General features: G+C 49.1%; 2 protein-coding genes across 4 annotated transcripts in view; both read left to right on the forward strand.

The window, feature by feature from the left end:
- The window catches only part of RNF213 (ring finger protein 213), a 56248-nt gene extending 52088 nt beyond the window's left edge, over positions 1-4160 (forward strand). Inside the window, 8 exon segments of the mRNA XM_010578546.1 lie at positions 478-561; positions 935-1115; positions 1242-1443; positions 1591-1668; positions 1979-2176; positions 2999-3088; positions 3202-3380; positions 3918-4160. Of these exon segments, the coding sequence (XP_010576848.1) occupies positions 478-561; positions 935-1115; positions 1242-1443; positions 1591-1668; positions 1979-2176; positions 2999-3088; positions 3202-3380; positions 3918-4071 (1166 nt within the window). The 3' untranslated portion in view covers positions 4072-4160.
- Positions 4161-4725: 565 nt separating this feature from the next.
- On the forward strand, positions 4726-16082 carry ENDOV (endonuclease V). Of its 3 annotated transcripts, XM_010578547.1 has the most exons (9): positions 4726-4781; positions 5290-5461; positions 6620-6754; positions 7195-7234; positions 7337-7449; positions 7556-7624; positions 8292-8420; positions 14648-14724; positions 15828-16082. In XM_010578547.1, the coding sequence occupies exons 1-9, from the start codon at positions 4726-4728 to the stop codon at positions 15856-15858; spliced, it is 822 nt and encodes a 273-aa protein (XP_010576849.1). In that variant the 3' UTR covers positions 15859-16082. The 3 variants fall into 3 exon arrangements, with proteins under 3 accessions (XP_010576849.1, XP_010576851.1, XP_010576850.1); XM_010578549.1 differs by lacking the exon at positions 15828-16082 and having other exon boundaries at positions 8348-8420; XM_010578548.1 differs by lacking the exons at positions 7195-7234; positions 7337-7449.
- Positions 16083-20537: the final 4455 nt, after the last annotated feature.

Genomic DNA, 20537 nt, shown 5'->3' on the forward strand with positions numbered 1-20537 from the left:
CTGCTCAGAGATAGGCAAGATAAATCCCTGAATGCAGCAGTAGGTATGTTGAGTTTTTAGGCACTGCCCTAGAGTAGGGCCTGCCTAAAAGGTGCAATAGATGTCCTTCCCTTCCATTCATGAGCAGCATACAGACATCTTGTGGCAACTCCTTCAATTGTACTTAAGTACAATTACTTAATGTTTTTAAGCACTTGTGGAAAAGTACTTAAAGGTCATGCAGAATCAGACCAAGGATCCATCCAGCCTTGTAGCCTGGGCCAATAGCAGACCATAATAGAAGAATATAAACAAACAGAGAAAATTACTCAATTTGATACCATTAGAAAACTGTTTAATGTCTGTTTAGTCTCTCTCAATCTGTTTGAGCAGTTGCCTAGAGTTCAGTGGTGTCCTTTGAAAATTCTTGTATTGTGGAGTTTCACAGTGTTGCCAGTAAAAGGTGTTTCAAGGATTCGTCTTTCTGTTATTCCTCAGATGTGATGAGGGACCTGTTACAGAGGAGGGTGAATGTGTTTCTGTCTGTCTGGAACAAGCTGAGAAGCTCGCTGGACACCAATGGTGAGTACCCTTCTTTCTCAGCATTGTTTTGAGAGTGGTGGAAGCAAGGACTTGCCAGCTGTCAGACAATGCTCCTCTACTACTACTCTTCGACAGTTCAAGTTCCTCCCATCAGTGATGCTGAGACATATCTTCAGAACTGACCTTGGCCATTAAAGGTTTAAGAAGATCTAGGTGCAAATGGAAGAATTTATTTCCCTCTTGTAGTCTTCTCACCTGAACTTGCTGCCTTTAGTGCTTATACGTAATGGAAAGAGTGCAGCTTTTTTCAGGTTCTATACTTTCTCCTGACCTGGGTCAGCTCAGGAGAGGCTTGCTCATTGTGGGCTGGCTCTGGGCCACCTCAAGCAGTCTTCTCTGCCTTTTATTTCAGGGGAAATTAAGCTTCCTAAAGGCTACTGTGATGCTGACCTGACCCTGGACAGCAAGCTTGAGGTCCTTCTGCCACGTCGACAGGGGCTGGGCCTCTGCTCCACAGCCTTAGCCAGTTATCTCATTAGTCTGCACAATGACTTTATCCACTCAGTGAACAAACACATCAAGGAAGATGACAGGTATGTTGCTATTCAAGCTAGGCATGTTTTTTGGCTCTGTTGTGTTACCAGCTACCACACGATCACGCCAATTTTTCCCTGCTTCATAAAGGCTTCTCTAAATGGAGACTGTTTTCTCTTCTGCAGGTACTTCATCAGTCCATCAGAAGTGGCTGACCTGCACTTGATCAGTTATGAGCTTGAGAGAGACCTGATTCCTCTGATCTTGTCCAACTGCCAGTACAGCATGGAGAAGGGAGGGGAGACATTGCAGGACTTTGATCTGGAGAGGATCCAGCAGCAAGTCATCAGCAAGTTCCTGCAGGGGAAACCACTCATCACCCTAAAGGTAGGACAAGACAGCTAGCTATGTTTTCTGCAGACAACTTCTTGGCTGATTTTGGAGCCCTGCAGTGTTTGCTGCAGCCAGGCATGCACTGCAGCAGGGTAAGCAATGTTACCAAAGCTTTACAACCACGGGTTTCTCTCCTGACAGGGAATACCTACCCTTGTGTACAGACATGATCGGAATTATGAGCAGATGTTCAATGATGTCAGGAGTAAGCTGGATCAGGTGGGTTTCTGCATTGGAGGAAACAGGGCAAGCATGTGACCCCTGATATCTGAAGAAATATTAGGTTTGTCTTCTGTCACTTGCCTTGTTCATCTGAAGGCTTGTCTGCTAGTCTCTCGGCATGCCTTGAGTACATACAAACTGGCCTTCTTTTGTCAGCCAGGATTTACAAAGGAAAGAGATATAGTTAAGCATTTTCAGTTTCCTAAATCTGGGGCTCTGCCATCTTCTGTGACTTTAGCAACTTAAGCACCAATAAGGAATGGCTCTAAACTAATATTAGCAACTGCTTTGACTTCATGGTTTTCAGAGTCCTCTCCCCAGTTCTGTGATGAACATGATCAGTGGGGAACTACAGTCTTACAGTGATGTCTGTGATGCTCTGTCCATCACTGAAATTACCTTGGGATTCCTGGCCATGGCTGGAGAGAATGCTGAAATGCTTCTGACTGACTACATTGAAAATGTTCTGCAGATGGGTGATCAGACAAACCCTCATGTACTGCAGGTGAGTCCTGAGAGCAAAGCTCTTATTCTTACAAGATAAAATCTGCACTGGTTTATACTAAATCCAGCCAGTCTGATCTCCAAGCCCAGCAAAAGTTCAGCTTGAAAAGGTATGTGATAGAATTCCCTCCCCACCAGATTCAATGGCGGGGGGAACAATTTTCACTTCCCCTGCGACCAGTGTTTGCAAGGTGGGAGCATCTTAACAGCTTGCGATGCTCAGCACATTCTTGCAAAACCCTACAGGAGGGTCAGGTGCAGGATATGCAGGTCAAACTCTTCTCTGCAGATGCAAGTTCTTCTGTCAGCACCAGGAAGGAGAATTCTCAGTTTCATATCAGCATAATTAGTTGCAATGCTAAAACTGAGAAAAGGGAGAACTTTCAATTATGAGTCAGCTTTCAGTGACACTGGCTCGCCTGGTGCTGAGCAGGATTGAAAATACCCCTTTACCTCTCAAAAGTGGTGACAGGGGAAGGTTTTATCTCCTAATGATGTGTGAAAAGAGGCCCTTTACTGATAGGGGGCAAAAGCACTATGTTATGACAAGTATGTGTGACATAGCCCTACTGCTTTCCCACTCCCTTTCATGATACCAAAAAGATGGATTCTTGAAGGCAAAATGGGGAAGACGGAGAGAGAAGCCTACTGCAGATGGGCTTCTACACCAAGGTTAAAAGGGCTCAATGAACTCCCTGCTGAACTCTCTGTGCTTGTGTTCCTCTGCAGTTTTGACCTGCATGGGCAGGGCAGGGTGTGGACAAGTTCCTAAACACATCCCTTACATCCACGTTCATTCCATATATGTGTGTTTTTCTTTCAGGCCCTTAGACGATGCCACTTAAAGCACAACATAGCCCTCTGGCAACTTCTTTCCACCCGCAAATCTGAGCAGCTTCTGCGCCTCAAAAGGGTAAGGTACACTGATAACTTCAGTGTCTTATCAGCTGTTGCCTCTTCTCAAATGAAGTTGCTCAAATGTGTATGGTTGGTTGTTCTTTTTTCCTCCCTCACTGCTTTTTTTAGGATCCTTTTGTAGACATCAATACAGCCTACAAAGCTGAGCTCAGTCCAGAGATTGCCAAGCTCCTCAACACCTTCCTTGTCCACTCAAGGCTGGAAACCTTCCTGCAGGAGCTCCATGAAATGATTGTCTTGAAGCTGAGACGTGTCCAAGCTGTGGATGAATTCAGACCCATATGGAGGTAATAGAGTTAAGCAGCCCAAACCAGCCCACAGTTGTTATTAACTTAAGCTTCTCTTCTCTGTCTCTGAAAATGCATGTGATGGAAACGGTTCCCTTGGCAAATGACTGCCCTGCTGGGCACAAAGCACAACCATCAACATTAAGAATATGCAGCTAGTTCTAAGACACACTACCTGTTTCTGGCATGTATGACTCTTCTTCATCTTACACAAGCTATTTTGGGAACACTGCTGGAATATGACAGGAGCTGCTGTTCATGAGCTCTAAAGATAAACACAAGCACTTCTGCAGTCACTCACTCAGCTGTCCACACGTACAGCTTGGCCCTAGCAGCTTGGTTCTGACCTGCAGCCTCCCATTTCTGGGTTCTCTAGCCTCTCTATAAATCTGACTGGCTATTTTAATACTTCTCATTACAAAATACATGCATTAAAACTCAGTATACTTAATATCGGTGCATTCCTACCCTACAAAATACTACCTGTAGTTTGCTGTACACCATCTATTAACACTACTTTTGCTCTTTGTTTTCCAGCCTGAAGGAATCACTCATTCCTTACCTTGATGCAAAAGACTCTGAGTTAGCTACAGAGCTGCAAGAGCTGTTTCCAGATGAGGTTCTTCTCTGTCATGCTATTGCTACATGGAAAGCAGCTGTTCTCTTCAAAAGAGAGCACAGGGAAAGCTAGGACCACTAAGCAACACTAGGTCTGTCTGACCTTCCTGTTACACTGGCCATTTTAGTGCCATAAACACGTGGTGTTGCTGAGATTCTAGAACCTGGGGGCATTGGTTGTTTGGGTTTGTGTGTTTTGGTTTTTTTTATTAACTTCAGTACCCAAACTATGCTGTGAAGATTAGATGCTTTCATGCATCAGAAGGATGGTGGAGAAGAGACTCGTGAAGGCATCATAAAAAACCAAAGCTGCCTGCTAAAGATGAAGGATTTTTTTTTTTAAAAGCTTGGGACTTCTTTTTTTTCTTTTGTAATCTGCCTTTCTCTGGACACCGAACTGTCACCAAGCTCCAGACCAGGCTCCTGCTCCCCCCTTGCCCCTTCCTTGCCCCTTGCCCGCCCTTTCTCTGTTCCGCCGGTGGAGCCTCTTCAGCCCCACCGCCGAATTGGGACCAAATTTGGAAAAAAAACCCAAACCCAAAACCACCGGCGGCGGCCTTATCTCCCCCGGGGGCAGGACCCCTCTCCCCCCGCCGCCCCGGCGTTGTTTCTCTCAATAAAGCTCCTTCTCGCTCCCGGGGCTCCTCCCGTTTTCTTCTCTCTCCGCCCGCCCTCCCGGCGGCGGGTGGCGGTGACGGGCCCGGACGCCGCCTTCCGGCGCGGCGCCATGTCGGGGCGCGCAGCGGAGCCGCCGCCGGACGCCACCCTCCGCCGTTGGGAACGGTAACGGCGCGGCGCGCCCTGCGCATGCGCGGGAGGGGCTCTGTAGGGGTTGGGGGGGGCTGGCCGTGCGGTAGCCATGGCAACCGTGCTCGGCCGGGCCTGGTATGGCGGGGTGGTAGGCCCGGCGGGGCTCCCCCCTTCTCTCCCGCTCGCTAGCGGGCCAGCCGCGGCGGGGTCCCCTTGCCGGGGATCCCCTTCACCCCCGGGCCTAACGGGGATAAGCACAGAGTGAGGGGAGGTCCATCCCCCGGCTCCCCTTTCTGGAGAAAGCGGAGGGGTTCCTGCGTCCCAACAAGTTACGGGGTCCCTCGAGAAGAGCTCCCCCCCTGCCCCGGTGCTCTGCCCCCGCAGCTGGGTCGGTGGGCTCCTCCTGGGCCTGCAGGGGCACAGCCTGAGCGCGGTTCGGTTTGTGGTGACCGGGATGGAGGAGGGCCTCAGTGCTGGACGAGGCCTGGAGCCGAGGAGGAAGGGTCAGCCTTTTGACTGCAGCTGTGTGGTCTTTCTCTAGAGAGCAGGCCCAGTTAAAAGCCAGTGTGGTTGAGGAGGACACTGAGGAGTGGCAGAAAGATTCAAGTTTTGCAGGACTGGAAAGAGTGGGAGGCGTGGATTTATCTTATATCAAAGGAGATGACATCAGTGCTTGCGCTTCCCTGGTCGTTCTCAGCTACCCAGCTCTTGAGGTAACGGCAAGTGAACAACTTCACTCCCTAGGGTTGTGTCCAGGTGTGCAAGAACGTGAGGGTTTTAACAGAAAACTTACGTAAAAGCCATTATCTACTGTGCGTCTGCCTCACAGGACATCAGTACGTTATCACGTGTACATTCAACAAAGTCTCCAGCTGTATGCTTTGCAAGAAAGATAAACAGAAAAAAAAAAGTGTAAGGATTTAGCCAGAAGTTTAGGAAGATGCGATGCAAACCACTCCTAATTGTGAGAGGTTTGTAAGATTACTGGGAACTTAAAAGGCGTTGAGAGAGAGGTTTAGTATGAATTCAAGTTAGTTGGTAAATCAGAAAATACTGTGATGAGGTGTAGTCCATGGTCAGCCAGAGAAGTCTCTAATTGCTTTACGTGTATATAAAAAATAATCCGTCTCAGCCACTACCCAGAAGGAGACAAAATCAGTGCTAATCAACAGAGGAAATTAAAGTATTTGTAGCACTCAAACAGCAGATGTCTTGTTTGTGAGTCCTTGCTGGGAATCAACTAATAATACGGGATGTAATACATAAAAGCCTTCTCAAAACCGCCGTGACTCCTATACCCCCCAGTCATTTTACTTGAATTAATAAAGATTTTTGGCCTCTTTCCCAGCTTTCAAAATGATATAAAAGTGATCTTTAACTATAAAACCTAGAATAAGCAGAAAAATAAAGTTTGATACTGGCTGCTGGGATTTTTATGAACTGAATCTCAAATCCTGCCATGATTCTTGACTTGCCCTGTGTGAACGTTTTACACGGTTTCTTTTGGCTTATCCCTGTATAGAGACAGACACCCTTTGATAATGCTCTGACTGGGTGAACTTTGAGGTCCCCCACTGTCTATTTGAATAGCTGCCCCAATTTTGTTTCAAGGACTTGACTCTCAAGCAGGGTATGGTAGGTGATGTCTAGCTGCCTTCTGTCAGCAGTCCATTATCCATCCCCTTCTCTAATTGAGTGACAGAATGACACAACCCAATGGCCTTAGCTTTGTAGGAGAGATCCAGAAGCAGATTATTTTAAAAAAGATGAGACTAGGGGACATAAACCAGAGGAGATGCCTCTGAAACAGTCAGGAACTAACCAGCAAAGTCCTGGAGGTCTTTGTCTCTGCACTGTCCCACTGCTCCCAGGTGCTGTATGAGGATTGCCGGATGGTGGCTGTGAGTGCTCCGTATGTGGCAGGATTCTTAGCCTTCCGAGAGGTCCCTTTCCTGGTGGAAGCTGTTCAGAGACTTCAGCAGGAAGAGCCCAAGCTCAAACCTCAGGTATGGCATATTTCTTTGTCCTGAGTTGAGATGTCATGAGGGTGCAGAGTACTGCTGAAAGGTGTTCTACCCACTCCTGAGACCACACTGTCTGGCTGTTTTCCACTGGTGGGTGGAAAGTGTGGTGTCAGAGTTGTATTGAAGTATCTATTGCCCTTTCCTTAGGGATGAGGGATGCTAAGCTAAGAACAGCCAGGCCTCCCTTGATAATGGGAGTCCCATTCTGTGTGCAGCACCAGTGAAGAGTGCTGCCAGCCACTAAGAGCTCATGGCTGCTGATCATTAAGTCAGGTGTAGACAGCACCGCAGGAAGACCCTTATAGAGAGAAGTAAAAGGACTGAGACAGACTTCTCCTTCCTCATGGGGCCAGCATCACTGTTTGCCTGTTCGAGTGTCTCTCAGCGCATAGGAAGTAACATTTCTTTTTTGGCTTTTTCAGGTACTTCTTGTAGATGGGAATGGCCTGCTCCATCCCAGAGGTAGGACTTTACTGGAGAACAGTGCTCTCCAGGGTCCCTGTGCTGCTGCTTGAGATTTCTGTTCTCTGGTGTTCTGCAGTTACAGTGACTCATTGTTGGCAGGATTTGGTGTGGCCTGTCACCTCGGAGTCCTGACGGATCTACCATGCATTGGAGTGGCCAAGAACCTCCTGCAGGTGGATGGCTTGGTCAGGAATGAGCTGCACAGAGAGCAGGTTAGGCCAGGCTGGGAATTTATTTCCATTCTAATATCCCAAGAGAATTGGGACAGCCACATACAAGTACTTCCTAAAAACTGACCTTGTGTGTGTTTATCCCTAGATTCGTTCCCTGCAGAGGGAAGGAGATACGTTCCCACTGACTGGCACCTCAGGGAGAGTCCTGGGCATGGTAAGCTGTGGGGAGTTTCCTATTTGCTTGGCCATCGAGTCTTCCAGCTTTGTGTAGCTGGGAGCACTAGAGCATGCTGTCTCTCTAGTGGGACTGTCTCGGTGATATTAGTTCAGGAAAACATAGCGTGAACAGGTGATCAATAACACTGCTTTCCCCTTTCTGTGGGCTCAGACATTTGTAGAAAGAATTGACACTTCAGGTGTTGGATATATTCACGTCCATGGCTATGGCATCTGAGGTGCCGTGCTCCAGTACCCCCGTTCGTGAACCGCAGCTAAGGAGAAGTGCTAATTCTGTAGTAGCTTACCAGAATGCAATACGGGAGCCTCTGACTCAGAAGGGTGCTGCACAGGAAATGGGCAGATGTAAGAAACTTCCTGCGACTGGTGTTATTTCAACATAGCCTGCATTAGCAAGTCTCTCTCTGTTTCCCAGAGCAGCGTGAGGCATATGGGGAAGGGCCACAGGGGTCCAAAAGAGCAAACAGTCCCTATGAGGAGATACTGGGAGGTAGAAGAGGTTCAAGAAGGCTGGGAATTGCCAAATACAGAGCCACCATCCCACCTTCTGAAGGCAACTGGCTAGCTTATAATTCATCTGCCACTCTGTATTTGTTAAAATAAGCCTCTTAAGTATTTGATCTTTCTTGTTTCTGAATGCACAGGTCCTGCGTAGCTACAACAACAGCTCCAAGCCGCTTTATATCTCTGCGGGTCACAGGGTGTGCCTGGAGACAGCTGTGCGCCTAGTCAAGTCCTGCTGCAGGTACCGGATCCCGGAGCCCATCCGTCAGGTACAAAAGCAGGGGAGCTGAGGAAGGGGAAGGCAGGCCTGGAGTAGGGAAGCAGGCAAGCAGGCAGCGGAGGAGGGCTGTGGATGCTAAGCCTATGGTGATGTTTCAGAGCCTCACTTTGCCACCCGTCTGCAACTGACAGTTCTGCAGCTGGCACCCTTCTTGCTGGCCTGTTCTCCCCAGCCTGTTGTGGTGTTGTTTACGTGGTAGCTAACTGATCCTTCCTTCTTCCTTGCTTGTTCTTGTGACACAGTGCCTGGAAGCACACAAAGCGCTTACTGCAGACCCAGCCTGACTGATTTCTTGGTTCCACTCTGCAGGCAACTTCTGTGATGCTGATGTTAATACAGAGGAGCTGGAAATGCAGTTTTCCTGGGCACTCTGAGCCTAGCACAGACTGCAGTGCTGCTCCTCTGGGCTTTTTCCTGCTACTGCACTCTGCAAGGAGTTGCAGGCTCTGGGGCGGCAGCCAGCCAGTAGGTGACAGCACTGGATCACTGTCAGTGAGCCGCAGCTGCCACCAAGGCTCAGCTTCAGACTAATTAAATCACAGCAGGCCTTGAGGAAAGGATCTGGAGAGGTATAAAGCCTCTGGGACTTCTAGCCTGACAAGTGCTTCCCTTCTCTCAGGGTCACCCTGTTGTTAGTGGCTCAGGCAGGCCAGACCCAGCGACTGCCCAGGGAGCAGGGCCCATTCAGATGTCCATGTTTGTAACGTTGCCCTGGAACATGCCGTTCGCATTGCTACACCGCCGTTCTTGTCAGGTGTCTGGCTACCTTTGCTCTGCAGCTCCTCAGAGCAGCTAAGGTGATCCTGCTGAGGGCTGTTACGCAGTCTCTGCACACAGGAGCTTCTCATTGGTACTGCAGTGTTTTCTGAAAACAGAGTCTCGAGTCTATAGTTATAAACCAGGCAAAAATCTAACGCCTTAGAGCAAAACAAACCTTGAAGTGTCCATACCAGAACTGGAGTTTCTGATCTCATAAACCACTGCCTGCCAGACGGGAGTAGGCTGATAGATCTTCTTATGTAATCTCTTCCAGCAAGGGACAGATGCCTCTGCAGAGCTCTGAGCTAGCTCTGCAGTTCGGCATGTTCAGAGGAAAGGGTAAAAGCATTCCCTTTGGAAACAAGAAGGTGACTTGGAGCTTTTCATCACCCTCATTTCATTTCCAGCTATCTCCAGTTTCTGTCTATGTTCTAAGACTCTTCCAGTTCTCTAACTACGACCTTTATTTAAGGTGATGGAATGAATTGTTGTCACTTTCCTTACAGAGAGATTAAAAATCCAAAAAGGAGTGTGTTTACTGTAGAGGTAGAGGAATGGCAGGAGATGAGGACACTTAAACCTTTCTATGGGACTTCTCCCTGTCACAGTTCCTCTGTGTGGTAACTTCCACAGATCTTGACACAGGGCAGTGCTGGAAGCCTCAGCTCTTGAGCACCTGAAGCTGGAGTTAGGAGGTAGAAGGCTGTGGGGAGTCCTGCTGTGGATGACTTCCTTGCCCTTTTTGCTATGGCATGTCCCCAGGACAAGCTTGCAGACTTGATGGGTGATGTGGTTATGGCTTTTCCAGTGCCTTGAAAGACTTCTGGATCATTAGCTCCAAGTTTGTAAGTTCTGGTAGCCCTAGAATTATAATGCTCTTAAGAAAGCTCAGCTGCCCATGCCTTCTTGAGGCTGTGTTTATGGCTTGTATGAAGGCAGTACTATGCTGCAGCATGGGTAGTGCTATGTAACTGTTGTGGGAACTTAAACCTTCTATTTTCCTAGAAGTACAGCTGGCAGGTCTGTATAGGGTATGTTGTGCTTGGGCATGCAATACTATCTAGGCAGTGATCAGAAACAGTTTGATTTGCATTCAGCCCACAATGTGGTCATGCTGCCAAAGGAACTGTGGCTGTGATGCAGGTGAGAGAAGTGATCTTTCAGAGAAAGCAGGGGGAAGTTCATTATCACCTATATTCAGTATTTACATCTCACTTGGTCCTTATTCCATGTTTAAGCGCAAGGCCAGTCCAGGAGAATTTACTTGCATGGGCGTGATCTCTCTGCCCAGCCAGTTTGTGAGATTTTGAGGCTCTTCTGCAGAGGGTTGGTCATTTGGAGCTACCCAGACAGCGACTGAGGTATGCAGGAACTGTCATCCCAGAATAATAAGCAAAGCATTCAAACTGAGTGGCCCTGGAACAATACCAAGCCCTCCTGAGAGCAACTGCCCTTGCCTGCTTCTGGCAGAGGTCAGAACCCCTCTCCAGTGTTTGCCCATGCTCCAAGCCTGCTCAGACCCAGGATCCCCACGCACAGCAGGGAAACAGAAGCTTTTAACACTCTCCAGCTGACAAGGATTGCACTGGGACTGATTCTTCTGCTCTCGCTGTTTCAGGTTCCTGGTTGGCTGCACACCAGCCTCCAGCTCACTTGATGATCCTTTTAGCTCCAGCTGGCATCTTGCCCAGTGGTTCCTGCTGGCTCAGGATGTGGCTGATGGGACAGCCTGATGTTGCTCCAGCCCACCAAGAAGGACAGAAGTAGGCCTGCCCAGGGCTGTGAATTTCTGCAGGTCACTTCATGTGAAATATTAAACACTTGCCCTTAGGACAACTGAGAAATAAGCTGTCATCCCTCTCCTCTGTGTGAATAGCTCCTGCTGCGCAGCAGGGAAATCAGTAGCTGATATCCTGAAACTCTTAACTCCCTTCAGAGGTATCCCTCACTGCAAGCTTGCTGGGTGCACAGGGATCACCACTGCCCCTCACAAAATAGGCAAAGCAACAATTCCAGACCCTAATGCCAGCACTAGTCCCCGCTGAAAATAGAAACAATCTGTGAGGATTATTAGAGGACAGTTATCCATCTTATTGATTAGCCTCTTGGTTAATACGCTGGGTTAAGCTGTCTCTCAGCACTGTGTTAGGAGTGAGGACTGGCTAGTAACTTGCCACCTAATCATACATAACATAAGCATTAGCTTATGTTATCAGCAGAAGGTGGTTGGGCTTTTTTTCCCCCAGAAAAATAGTTTGTATATGTGACTCTTGCTGCCTTGGTCTCCCAGTAGGGACTCTATTGAACAACCTCCTTCCCTTGTTATAAAATACATCACGTAATCTCTTATCCTGAAGAGTGATCAAAGTTATTTGTCAGTTCAGTTACGAAACTGTCCAATTACAGAGAGAAAGGAAAAAAATCTCCCAAACAAACCACCCCTTACATAACTATTTTTCATTCTCAAGCTTGCAGAATCATTAAGCAGTTGTGGAGCTGCGTTTCCAGCAGTAAGCAGGCAGAGTCTCCACCTGAGAGGTCTGACTAGGAGTGCAGGGATGGAGGGGTGGTGGGGAGCTTCTTGAGGTGCGGGAGAGATACTTCAGAAGTAGAACAGTGATGAGAGTAGCAAATGCTTCAAGGACAGCCACTGGGGATGCGTTAACCCACTTTATTAGCATGATCGTCATATGCTGTGAAGCTTTTCCAGCTGGGAAGGTCACATACTGCTTTTTTAAGTGGAGAGAGACACTCTGCCTTTGAGGTGGGGCACAGCAGCTGTTCTAAAATGTCATGGCGTAGCAGTGTTTTTGAGAAAGGAAGTTTCTAAAAAAGAAACTTTGAGGGAATGTAAAAATCAACTGCCAGTTCTTGAAGTTGTCCAAGAGCCCAGGATCTGTGTGCTTGTGATAGCATCTAAGAGTCTTCTGCTAGTATGGTGCAGCATTGGAAAGCTGAACAATAATACTTCTGGAGGACAAGAACATCCAGTAAATGTCCAGCAACACTTTCTTGCAGCTCTTGGGATTTCCATTGGTGTTCTTGCCCCACTCTGACCGCGTACTATCCTGCATTGCTGGTAAGACACACCAATCTTGTTTTCCTGGTGAGCTCAGGAGGGCTCATGTCACAGGAGAGTATATCAGAAGAGGAAGGGAGGAACTGGACACTTGCATGAGTATGGGTTTGATGAGGTTTGGTGATGGCTCCAAGCTCAGTTTCAAATGACGAGGGCAGTTACCCATGGATTTGGTAGACTCTCAACATTACTCCTTTTGATTTTGGTACTGGAAAGCAGACCCCAGAGCACGGATACGTCCTGGTGTTGTCTTCCGTGGCAGCTTTGCCTTTGGACTCATGAGGTAGGACAGTGTGAAAGGTGTGTCAGTCACTTGCCTTGCAACTGCTGCCAAGAAGCGATAGAGCCAAGGATGTGCTTATGTCTTGTCTCTGTTTGCTTTTAGTGGATGTTTTTACCTGCTTTAGCTGCATAATTACCATCACACAGCCAGCCCATCAGGCGCATAGGCAGGATGAGCCAAGCTCTTGCCTAGGGAAAAGGATATGCAGCAGACGAGTGGTGTGCTTCTCCATCTGTTGCTGCATCATACAACTGCTGGAACAGAGGAAGGAAAGGGATGGGTACAAGAATGGGCAATGCCAGCTTCTCTCTTTTCATCCCATGTCCTGTTGAGAACTCGCCTGCTGGATTGCCATATTCCCAAACTTTACAGCCCTCTCCATAGCCCTGTTCCCCCTCTCAATTTACAGTTTCCTGTGGAGGGCAGAGTCCCATTTCTCAGCTGATGAGTGACCAGAAGAGCTAATCCTTTGGGAGCATCACAGCATCACAGCTATAAAGACCATGAATGATCTTGGAGTGCTGTGAGCCTGCTTGCAATGCCAGTGGGAATCCCTCTTAGCATAGTCCTGGGACACAGCTTCTGTTTCACTGAGTATACAGTGAAGATTGTTGCAGGAGAGTCCATGGGGCATTCTGCTGCTCTGGGACAAGTCAATAAAATGCTTCAGTAGTTCCCCACCTTTTGAGAAGGGATCTATGAGCCACTGTCTCATGCTAAATTGCCTTGCACTGCTGCAGAGATCTGCCTTCACATCCATATAGTTTTGGCACTCCCAACAACTTTCTGGGGGCCAGGGGACATACTGCTTCTGTATATCAGTACAGGCTGAAGGATTTTGCTAGCTCTGAGCAAAAGGGATGAGGAAGATCCCAATAAATAGAAGGGTGGGCAGAGTCCTGGGTTGAAGGGGAGTAATTCATTTTGGGCACCTTTATCTCTGAGCCTTTTGCTGATGCACAGGAACTCCTCAGCACTACAGAGACCTGCATGTGATCCCTTTACAGAGTGAGGGTGGTGGAGCAACTTCCGTTGGTTCAAGAGGAGAGCTGGTTTACTTTTTGGAATATCTACTCTTGAAGGAAGGAAGACTTACCCTGCCCTGAAGTTTCTAACAAGTCTATTCCATTTCTCATCAGACAGTGATGAGCTATTGTTGGGGAAGGCCTGTCAAGGAGCTTAGCTGCTCATTACATTTTCCTGCATTGCATTTGGAGGTGTCTATATGTGGAAGAAGTCATTTGGGTCGGCTCTAAGGATGAAAGCACTAGAGCACTCTCAGACTCCCAAGTGTCTTCCAGTCTGGCTCTGCTGCCAGGGTTCATCAAAGAATTGCAGTTCTGGTGTAGAGATAAGGCACAATGGAAAAGCAGTCCATCACCTCAGCAACTCTCCCTTTGCCAGTGAACACTGCTACTTACTAAGTCTCTGGAAATCCTTGCTGGCCTGTCACATCCCTGGATGATGATGAGCAGCCATTCAGTGTAGGTGGAAGATGAGGGAGGGATTCCAGCTGGGTCAGTGCTTGCTGCAAGAAGGCTCACTGCACACAGTGTGTGCTTGGAAGCCTGTACTAGTTCATCCTCTGGGTCTCGTAGGGGCCCTTGGTGAAGGCTGGTTGCACTCAGCTGCAGCTGGGATTTGCTGAGGAAGGCCAGTCTGGGTCCTACTTTGGCTGTTCATCCTGCCGTGCTTGGGGTAGGTCAGGGCTGAGCAGACCTTAGGCACTGGCTGGCAGGAGCTATCTGTGCCCAATGTCTCATCTCCTTACTCCTATGAGAAGTAAAGGGGCAAACAGCAAGGGTTCAGCCAATGTCATTTCTGCTTCTGAAATGGACTGTACTCCAGTACGGCTGTTTGGTCCAGGACCCTCTGTTTCTTCATTTTAAGTCTTCATTCTCCCAAGCAGCTTGCAGTGAGGCACAGAAACCAAACAAGAAAAGAAACATGCAGGTTCTTCTTTGCAACACAGTCGTACAAGAGCTATTTGTGATGTACTGACATCAGGGTGTGCAGGGACATACTGAGATAACAAAGGGCAAGCACCAAGCAGGCTGATCAATCCATTTTCACTCATTTTCCTCCTTAATTCCAGGCTGATATTAGATCGAGGGAGTATATTCGGAAGCAGCTGTGTTCACCACTGGAGGTCATCTCTTCTGAGCCAGAGAGGTAGGTGTGTGGGCAGTCCAAGCAACTGCCTCTCCAAAGGGGATCTGCTCATGTAATGATCTTCAGTAATGGCATTAAAGGGACAGATGGGGTAACAAGGTGAGCTCAAGTGACATCAGGACGTATGCTGCCTCCATAAAAGGTGATTTCTGGTGATTGTAGCCATGCTACCTCACACGTTTCTTCTGCAGAGCACTGTCCTAGGCTGGGGAAGGTCATTGGGGATTTGGTCTGTTTCCGGCACCTGCGATAAGCAAAGCACTAACGCCCACAGGTGTGACATGAGGGTGAACAGAAATATCCTGCAGGGAGCTGGTTTCTGTCCCCAGAAAGCAAGGGGAGGGTCAGACTCCCCCACTCTTACATAATGTAGGCTAGCGGCTGCTCTGTTTATCTGTGTAAATCCATAGCAAGTCCACTGAGGCGTAGGAGTTCCTTGTGTTGGGGCTACACTGCCTCTTCAGCATGGTTCACGAGACTTTGTTGTTGAATTCCCTCAGACCCACACCAGTACCAGGCTGGACAGACACCAGGTAGCCCTGCCTGAAGAGCTGCTCAGGGATGAATGAAATGTGTCAGGACTCAAAGCCCACTCTGCTCTGAGGGTCCTGATGGACCAGAAGGAGTGAGGGTAGCCAGTGGCAATAGTGAGGGATTACTTAACGCTGACTGAGGTACCTCTTACGGATTCCTTAGGACACCTGGATGGTGCAACTGGTCATGCTCAGCTCAGCTACTCTATTCTTTGAGTCATGTAGCCAGAAGCAAAAGAAGGGGCTTTCGCTGCTCTTGTAGTGGCAGTTGCACAGCGTGGCCTGGCCATGGGTGTAGCCCTGTGCAGTGTGAGGCTGGGTGTCCCGTTTGTGCTGGAGCTTCATCTCTTAACACCTCTAACACCTTCCTGCCATGGCAGATGCTGAAGCTTACACAAAGGCCAGCTAGTTTGGAGGTCTGTGCAACAGAAAAAACAAACTCATTCCCTTTATGACCATATATCTCAAACCCCATGTATCTGAGCCCCTTATTAACCAAGTGACATAGTTATTTGGTCTTCTTGGTTTCTACTTTTTAAGTCTGTGACCCTTCCTTGTTTTTGTTCCTAGCAGAAAAGAGGAGGCTGAAATGGATGATTAGTCTGATGCCAGAAGAAACTGCAGAGCTCCTCTTCACTGGATCCTCTCCTCCAGCAAGACTGTGGTTCTGTCGAGTGCAACAGCTGAGTGCCACCCCAGGGGAGAGCAGTGCCAGGCTGTGTCAGTCAGGACAAGGCCAGCCACTGTGTGTGGTTCTGGTGGGCAGGCAGACCAGCTTCTGTTCTAAGATAATGTTTAGAGCATATTTCTCAGGGTTGATTTTTAAGCATTGTAAAAATATTTGTGTAAGCAAATGTACATTTGTTAAGTTTGCAACAACTTCCCTGAGTACCTGGGCAATTGCAGGAGGCGATTTACAAAGAGATGCTGAGGGACTTAGTTCCAGAGCTGGCCTTTGGCTCCCACCACACCTCTGTGGCACAGAGACTTCCGTTCTCGTCATTTTTGGAACAGCTTCCACCTAGTCCCTGCAGCCTGTACTTTCACATTCACTTTGCACATCTCCGGGGAACAGAAGGCCAGTATGCAGCTCCGGCTGGTCCTGACAGACGGGCAGAGGACGCTGTGTTTCAGGTGGGCGTGTGACTCACGAGGGAGGGGACGGAGCCAACAGTCTGCTGTGGATTTTGGAAGAGGCTCGGAGGTCTGAGCTCCAGTACCTGAGAAGCTTTCTGTCTATTTGGTGTCAGTGGCTTCTGCATGGCTGCTGCCTTGGTGCCATGCAGCAGCGACCAGACCTCAGTGGCTGTGTGTGGGTCGTTATCTGTGCTGGGCACGTGGTGCTCTGGTGTTGCTGGTCTTGATGGGAACTTGCTCTGCATTGCTGCTGAAGAACAATTCAGATGGAAGGGCATTATGGTACCCAGACTTGCTGGGTGTTACTGTCACCCTCTGTCCAGTGACTGAGGCAGGGGGCTCACGGTGCAGACCAGCTCTTCCTAAAGGAAAGATCATCTCAGGGGAAAGGAGAATTTCCCACCAAGGAGAATGGGGAGGGAGGTCCTTCCTAATACATAAATTGGTCAGGATGGCCAGATCCCAGGCTTGAGTTTTTGCAGTCTGAGTGGACTGGGAGCACTCGTGCCAGGTCAGGAGGAAGCTCTCTGTGCCCAGTATGCTTGGACCAACACCCATCAGTTAAGCCACTTCTGAAGCTTTGCTTTAGCAGCAGAGCACAGAACAATCCATTTCTATCCCTGAATCAATACAGTGAGTCTTGTCCAGTTTGCAGGGCTAAAGCTTTTCCTCCAAAGGTGTGGGTTCCTCCTTGTATTCGGCAGGTTATTCTTGACCATTTCCGAAGAAAATTGGAGCAGATGCATGAGTTCTTGAACACAGCCAAAACTCTGGCACGTTGATTTAAAAAACCATGGCTCTGTAAGATTCCAGCCTGAAGAGGAAAAAAGGATGTTTTCCTGGTATTGGAGAGGGGTGCTCAGGGTCAGGACTCTTGTGGTCTGTTTTAAATGCTGCCAGGCACTTTTGCATAAATTTATCTTACAGCTGTTGTTACTCTTGCCACCACCTCGGTCTTGGTGCTGCTTTGGGTATAGAGGACATTCAGCCCCTTTCACATGTCTGTGCTACATCTGCTAGATCGAGAGTCTGGGGTGGTTCCTCCTTCAGCGCTACACCCTGAAACCTGGGTGGGAAAAAGGGAGGAAGCAACAAACTTGGCTCCCCCAGGGCCCATTTAGGGAGCTTTGTTGGGCTGGTCCTTGGGAGTGTTGAGGGGGACAGGTGCTGACAGGGTGCTTCCCAAAAAACCCTTGCTGATTGATGTGTTTTAAAAGACAAAGCCAGAAGCAGCTGCAGTTTTCAAACCCCATCAAGGAGCCTGCCATCTCCTGGGAAGCCTGAAAGCTGTTTTCACACGGGAGTTTGTTATGTGGGTGGACAGGGACCGGGAAGGGAAAAAAGTTGCAGTGAAAGCGTGCTCCTTTGATTGCGGTGATGTGTGTGGGATCAGAGGGGCTGCCTGGCAGGCCAGGGGAAGAGGAAGTGTTTGGTTTTCCATCTGACGCTGGCTTTGGCGGGGGACAGGGCTGCGGGAGGCTGGTGGGCAGCCCTCCCTGGCTGAGGGAACGCGAGGGCAGCCTTCTCGCCTCGCTCCCAATGCCATGGCCACAGCACCTCTTCAGATGCTGCCCTGTCCCCTGTCTTGACGGAACAGTGTGGCGATGGAGCCTCCTAAAAACCAACCCCACCACTGTGCTGACTGCCAGCTTGAGAAACCAGTGAAACAACTGAATGCTGTGGGAACAGCCTTCCCTGGTGCTGCCGCTTCCCTCATCCACTATGAAGACGCCCAGAGCTGTCCAGAGAGCAGTGGGAGCTCAAGGCCTCACAGGTGGCCAGGCCAGCTGCTCTGCTAGCCCAGCCAAAATGCCACTTCCCAGCTCCCAGGTGTGGTGGGGAGGGGACCCTGGTAATGACCCACAGCTGGAGTGGATGGCAGAGAGAGCTGCAGCTGCCTGGACACTCTTGTGAGGGAGGAGAATTAATCTTGTAATTAGCAGCAGTGGCCCACTCCCCCTGCAACAGGAAACTCAAATCTGGCTTAACGAGGAGGGGCTTGCTGTGCAGAGCTGTCTGCGCAGGAAGGTCTGCTGGGGTGGGAACCCCCACACCCCCTAAAACCACCTCCTGTGCTCCCTGCCTCAGCACATGGGTGGGTACCTTCAGCTCTGAGCACAAACACCCTCCATTCCCTTTCTGCCAAAACTATTGGACTGGAGGTGAGCCCTGCAGGACCCCCCTAAATGGTAGGGGCAGGGTTATTAACTAGTAAGTTCTTACTGGGAGGAGTGGGTCCGGGACCTTTCCCAGCTGTTCCCAGGAGCCGTGGGACTGCTGTCAGCAGCAAATGGTTCATCCATTTCTCATTCCAACCACACATGAAGCAGGAACTTCACTAAACCACGGGGACAGAGTCTTCTAAAGCCTGTCACAAATTTAGGCACAAATGACATGCTGTGGGCAGGGGACAGCTGTTTCTTAGATCTTACGGGCAGAACACCAGAGAAATTCATTCTTTTTTTGCTGGTTACCTTGGTCCAGGGAGCAGCCAGCCTGTGCTGGGGTGCCACAGGACCAGCCCAGGCTCATCTCAAATTTTGGGTTACACCACTCCTGCTGCAAATGTATCTTGGTGGTCCTGAAGCACCTCATTTGGTTCAGCTGTGCCAGAGGAGGGGTCTGTCAGGGAGCAGAGCAGCTCATGCTCTGGGCATTGCCCTGCTAGGAAAGGGGTTTCCTCAGCAGATGGGTCTGTAGCTCCTCCTGACCTGGCTGTGCAGCTGAAGCGGGTGAGTGTCTGCGGTTTTAAGCTCTTCTGATATATTGGTGTTTTGGCATGCTTCTGGTTGGTGTTTGACCACGAGAGGGTTGGGGTGTGGTGGTTGGTAGAAGTTCTGCAGGAAAAGATGTGAGCTGGGCTATGTTGAGCCCATTTTCTGAACGGGAATGTGAGGCTCGTGCTGTTCTGGGTCTGCAGCTGGGGGTTGCCTTCTGCTGGGCTCTGGGCTTCTTGGTACATGTAAGGCCTGTGCATTCACCCTGCGAGAGAGCTGGGGCTGGTAATGCTGCTGTCTTGAGCTTTGTGCTGCAGCCTGCCTCGCTGCAGGGGAGGTGCCTCTGCCCAGAGGGGTGAAGTGGGAAAAAAGCTAACATAAAAAAAAAGAAAAGATAAAAACATTGCTATGCACTGTTTCCCCCTGGCATCACTGCCGCTGCTTCTCTCTGCGTGAACTGACGTGTTTCTGCACTCTTCTTATTCTCAGTGCAGGTAAACTCCTGAGATCAGATGATTTTGGATGAAAGTCACCTTTATAGGGTTTAGATGGAGGAGGGGTGTTGCCTTGGTGGTGAGACCTTGCAGCCCCAGTGGAGCTGAGGGCTCTGTTCTGCTTGGGTTTAGTATTTATACTGTGTGATGCTCTCTCAGCTGCCAAAACCTGGGGAGGCAGTTAAACAAATGGACTAATCTCTGTGTTTGGTGTCTACTTGTGGCTCTCTGAACACAATAAGGGATTAACTTGGTCTTTATCTAATTGGCTTATAAACTAGGGAAGGGAAAATCGCTTTGTAATGCATGAAACCTCCTCTTAATGGAAACTCGGAGACTAGTGCCTGAGTGTCCTTCCTAAGTAAACTTAGGCACATCTCTTTCTTTTTAACTCTCAGTTTGCTGGAAATTAGTTTTTCTGGGTGTTAATATTTGTTCTCTGGTTCCCAACAACTTACTGCTGACTTGTTAGAAAGCCTTGCCTTTTGTTATCACCAAGGATACTTTCCTCTTTAACGTTTCTATCTGTGATTGTTCAGGAGTCTCTGAACGGGTCTCATTGCTTGGTAACTCCTCAGTGCTGCTGGTGTACAAACCAAAGGGGAGGAAGACGGAGAGATGAAGGGAGAAGATCGAATCCTCTCTTGTGGCTGTGGTGGGGGCTCTGTAAAAAAGAAAGGATTGCTGGGATAGTTCTTCAGCTTCTCACTACAGTGAAACAGTGTACTGTAGCACAATCCTTGCCCCTCTGCTGTGTGCCTGCAGGATGGATTGAGGCTGACTACCTTTGATTAAACTAATCTGCCACCTCTGCTGCCTTATCATTCAGCTGGTGCTGCCAGGTGGGGCTGGGCTGTAGCAGTAGCATCCTCCCACTCTGCTCTGGGTGGCTGCTCCATAGCCCGCACTGTTGGGATAATGCTGTGTGGGTT

This window comes from Haliaeetus leucocephalus, unplaced genomic scaffold, assembly GCF_000737465.1.
Source record: "Haliaeetus leucocephalus isolate CR32 unplaced genomic scaffold, Haliaeetus_leucocephalus-4.0 Scaffold646, whole genome shotgun sequence".
Classification (NCBI taxonomy): domain Eukaryota; kingdom Metazoa; phylum Chordata; class Aves; order Accipitriformes; family Accipitridae; genus Haliaeetus; species Haliaeetus leucocephalus.

What these genes read in the sequence shown, in the direction of transcription:
- ENDOV (XM_010578547.1), top strand. Translation starts at nt 4,726, where the DNA reads ATGTCGGGGCGCGCAGCGGAGCCGCCGCCGGACGCCACCCTCCGCCGT. An exon ending in TCAGCTACCCAGCTCTTGAG is followed by an intron (nt 5,462 to 6,619) that starts GTAACGGCAAGT and finishes CACTGCTCCCAG; the next exon opens with GTGCTGTATGAGGATTGCCG. An exon ending in ATGAGCTGCACAGAGAGCAG is followed by an intron (nt 7,450 to 7,555) that starts GTTAGGCCAGGC and finishes GTTTATCCCTAG; the next exon opens with ATTCGTTCCCTGCAGAGGGA.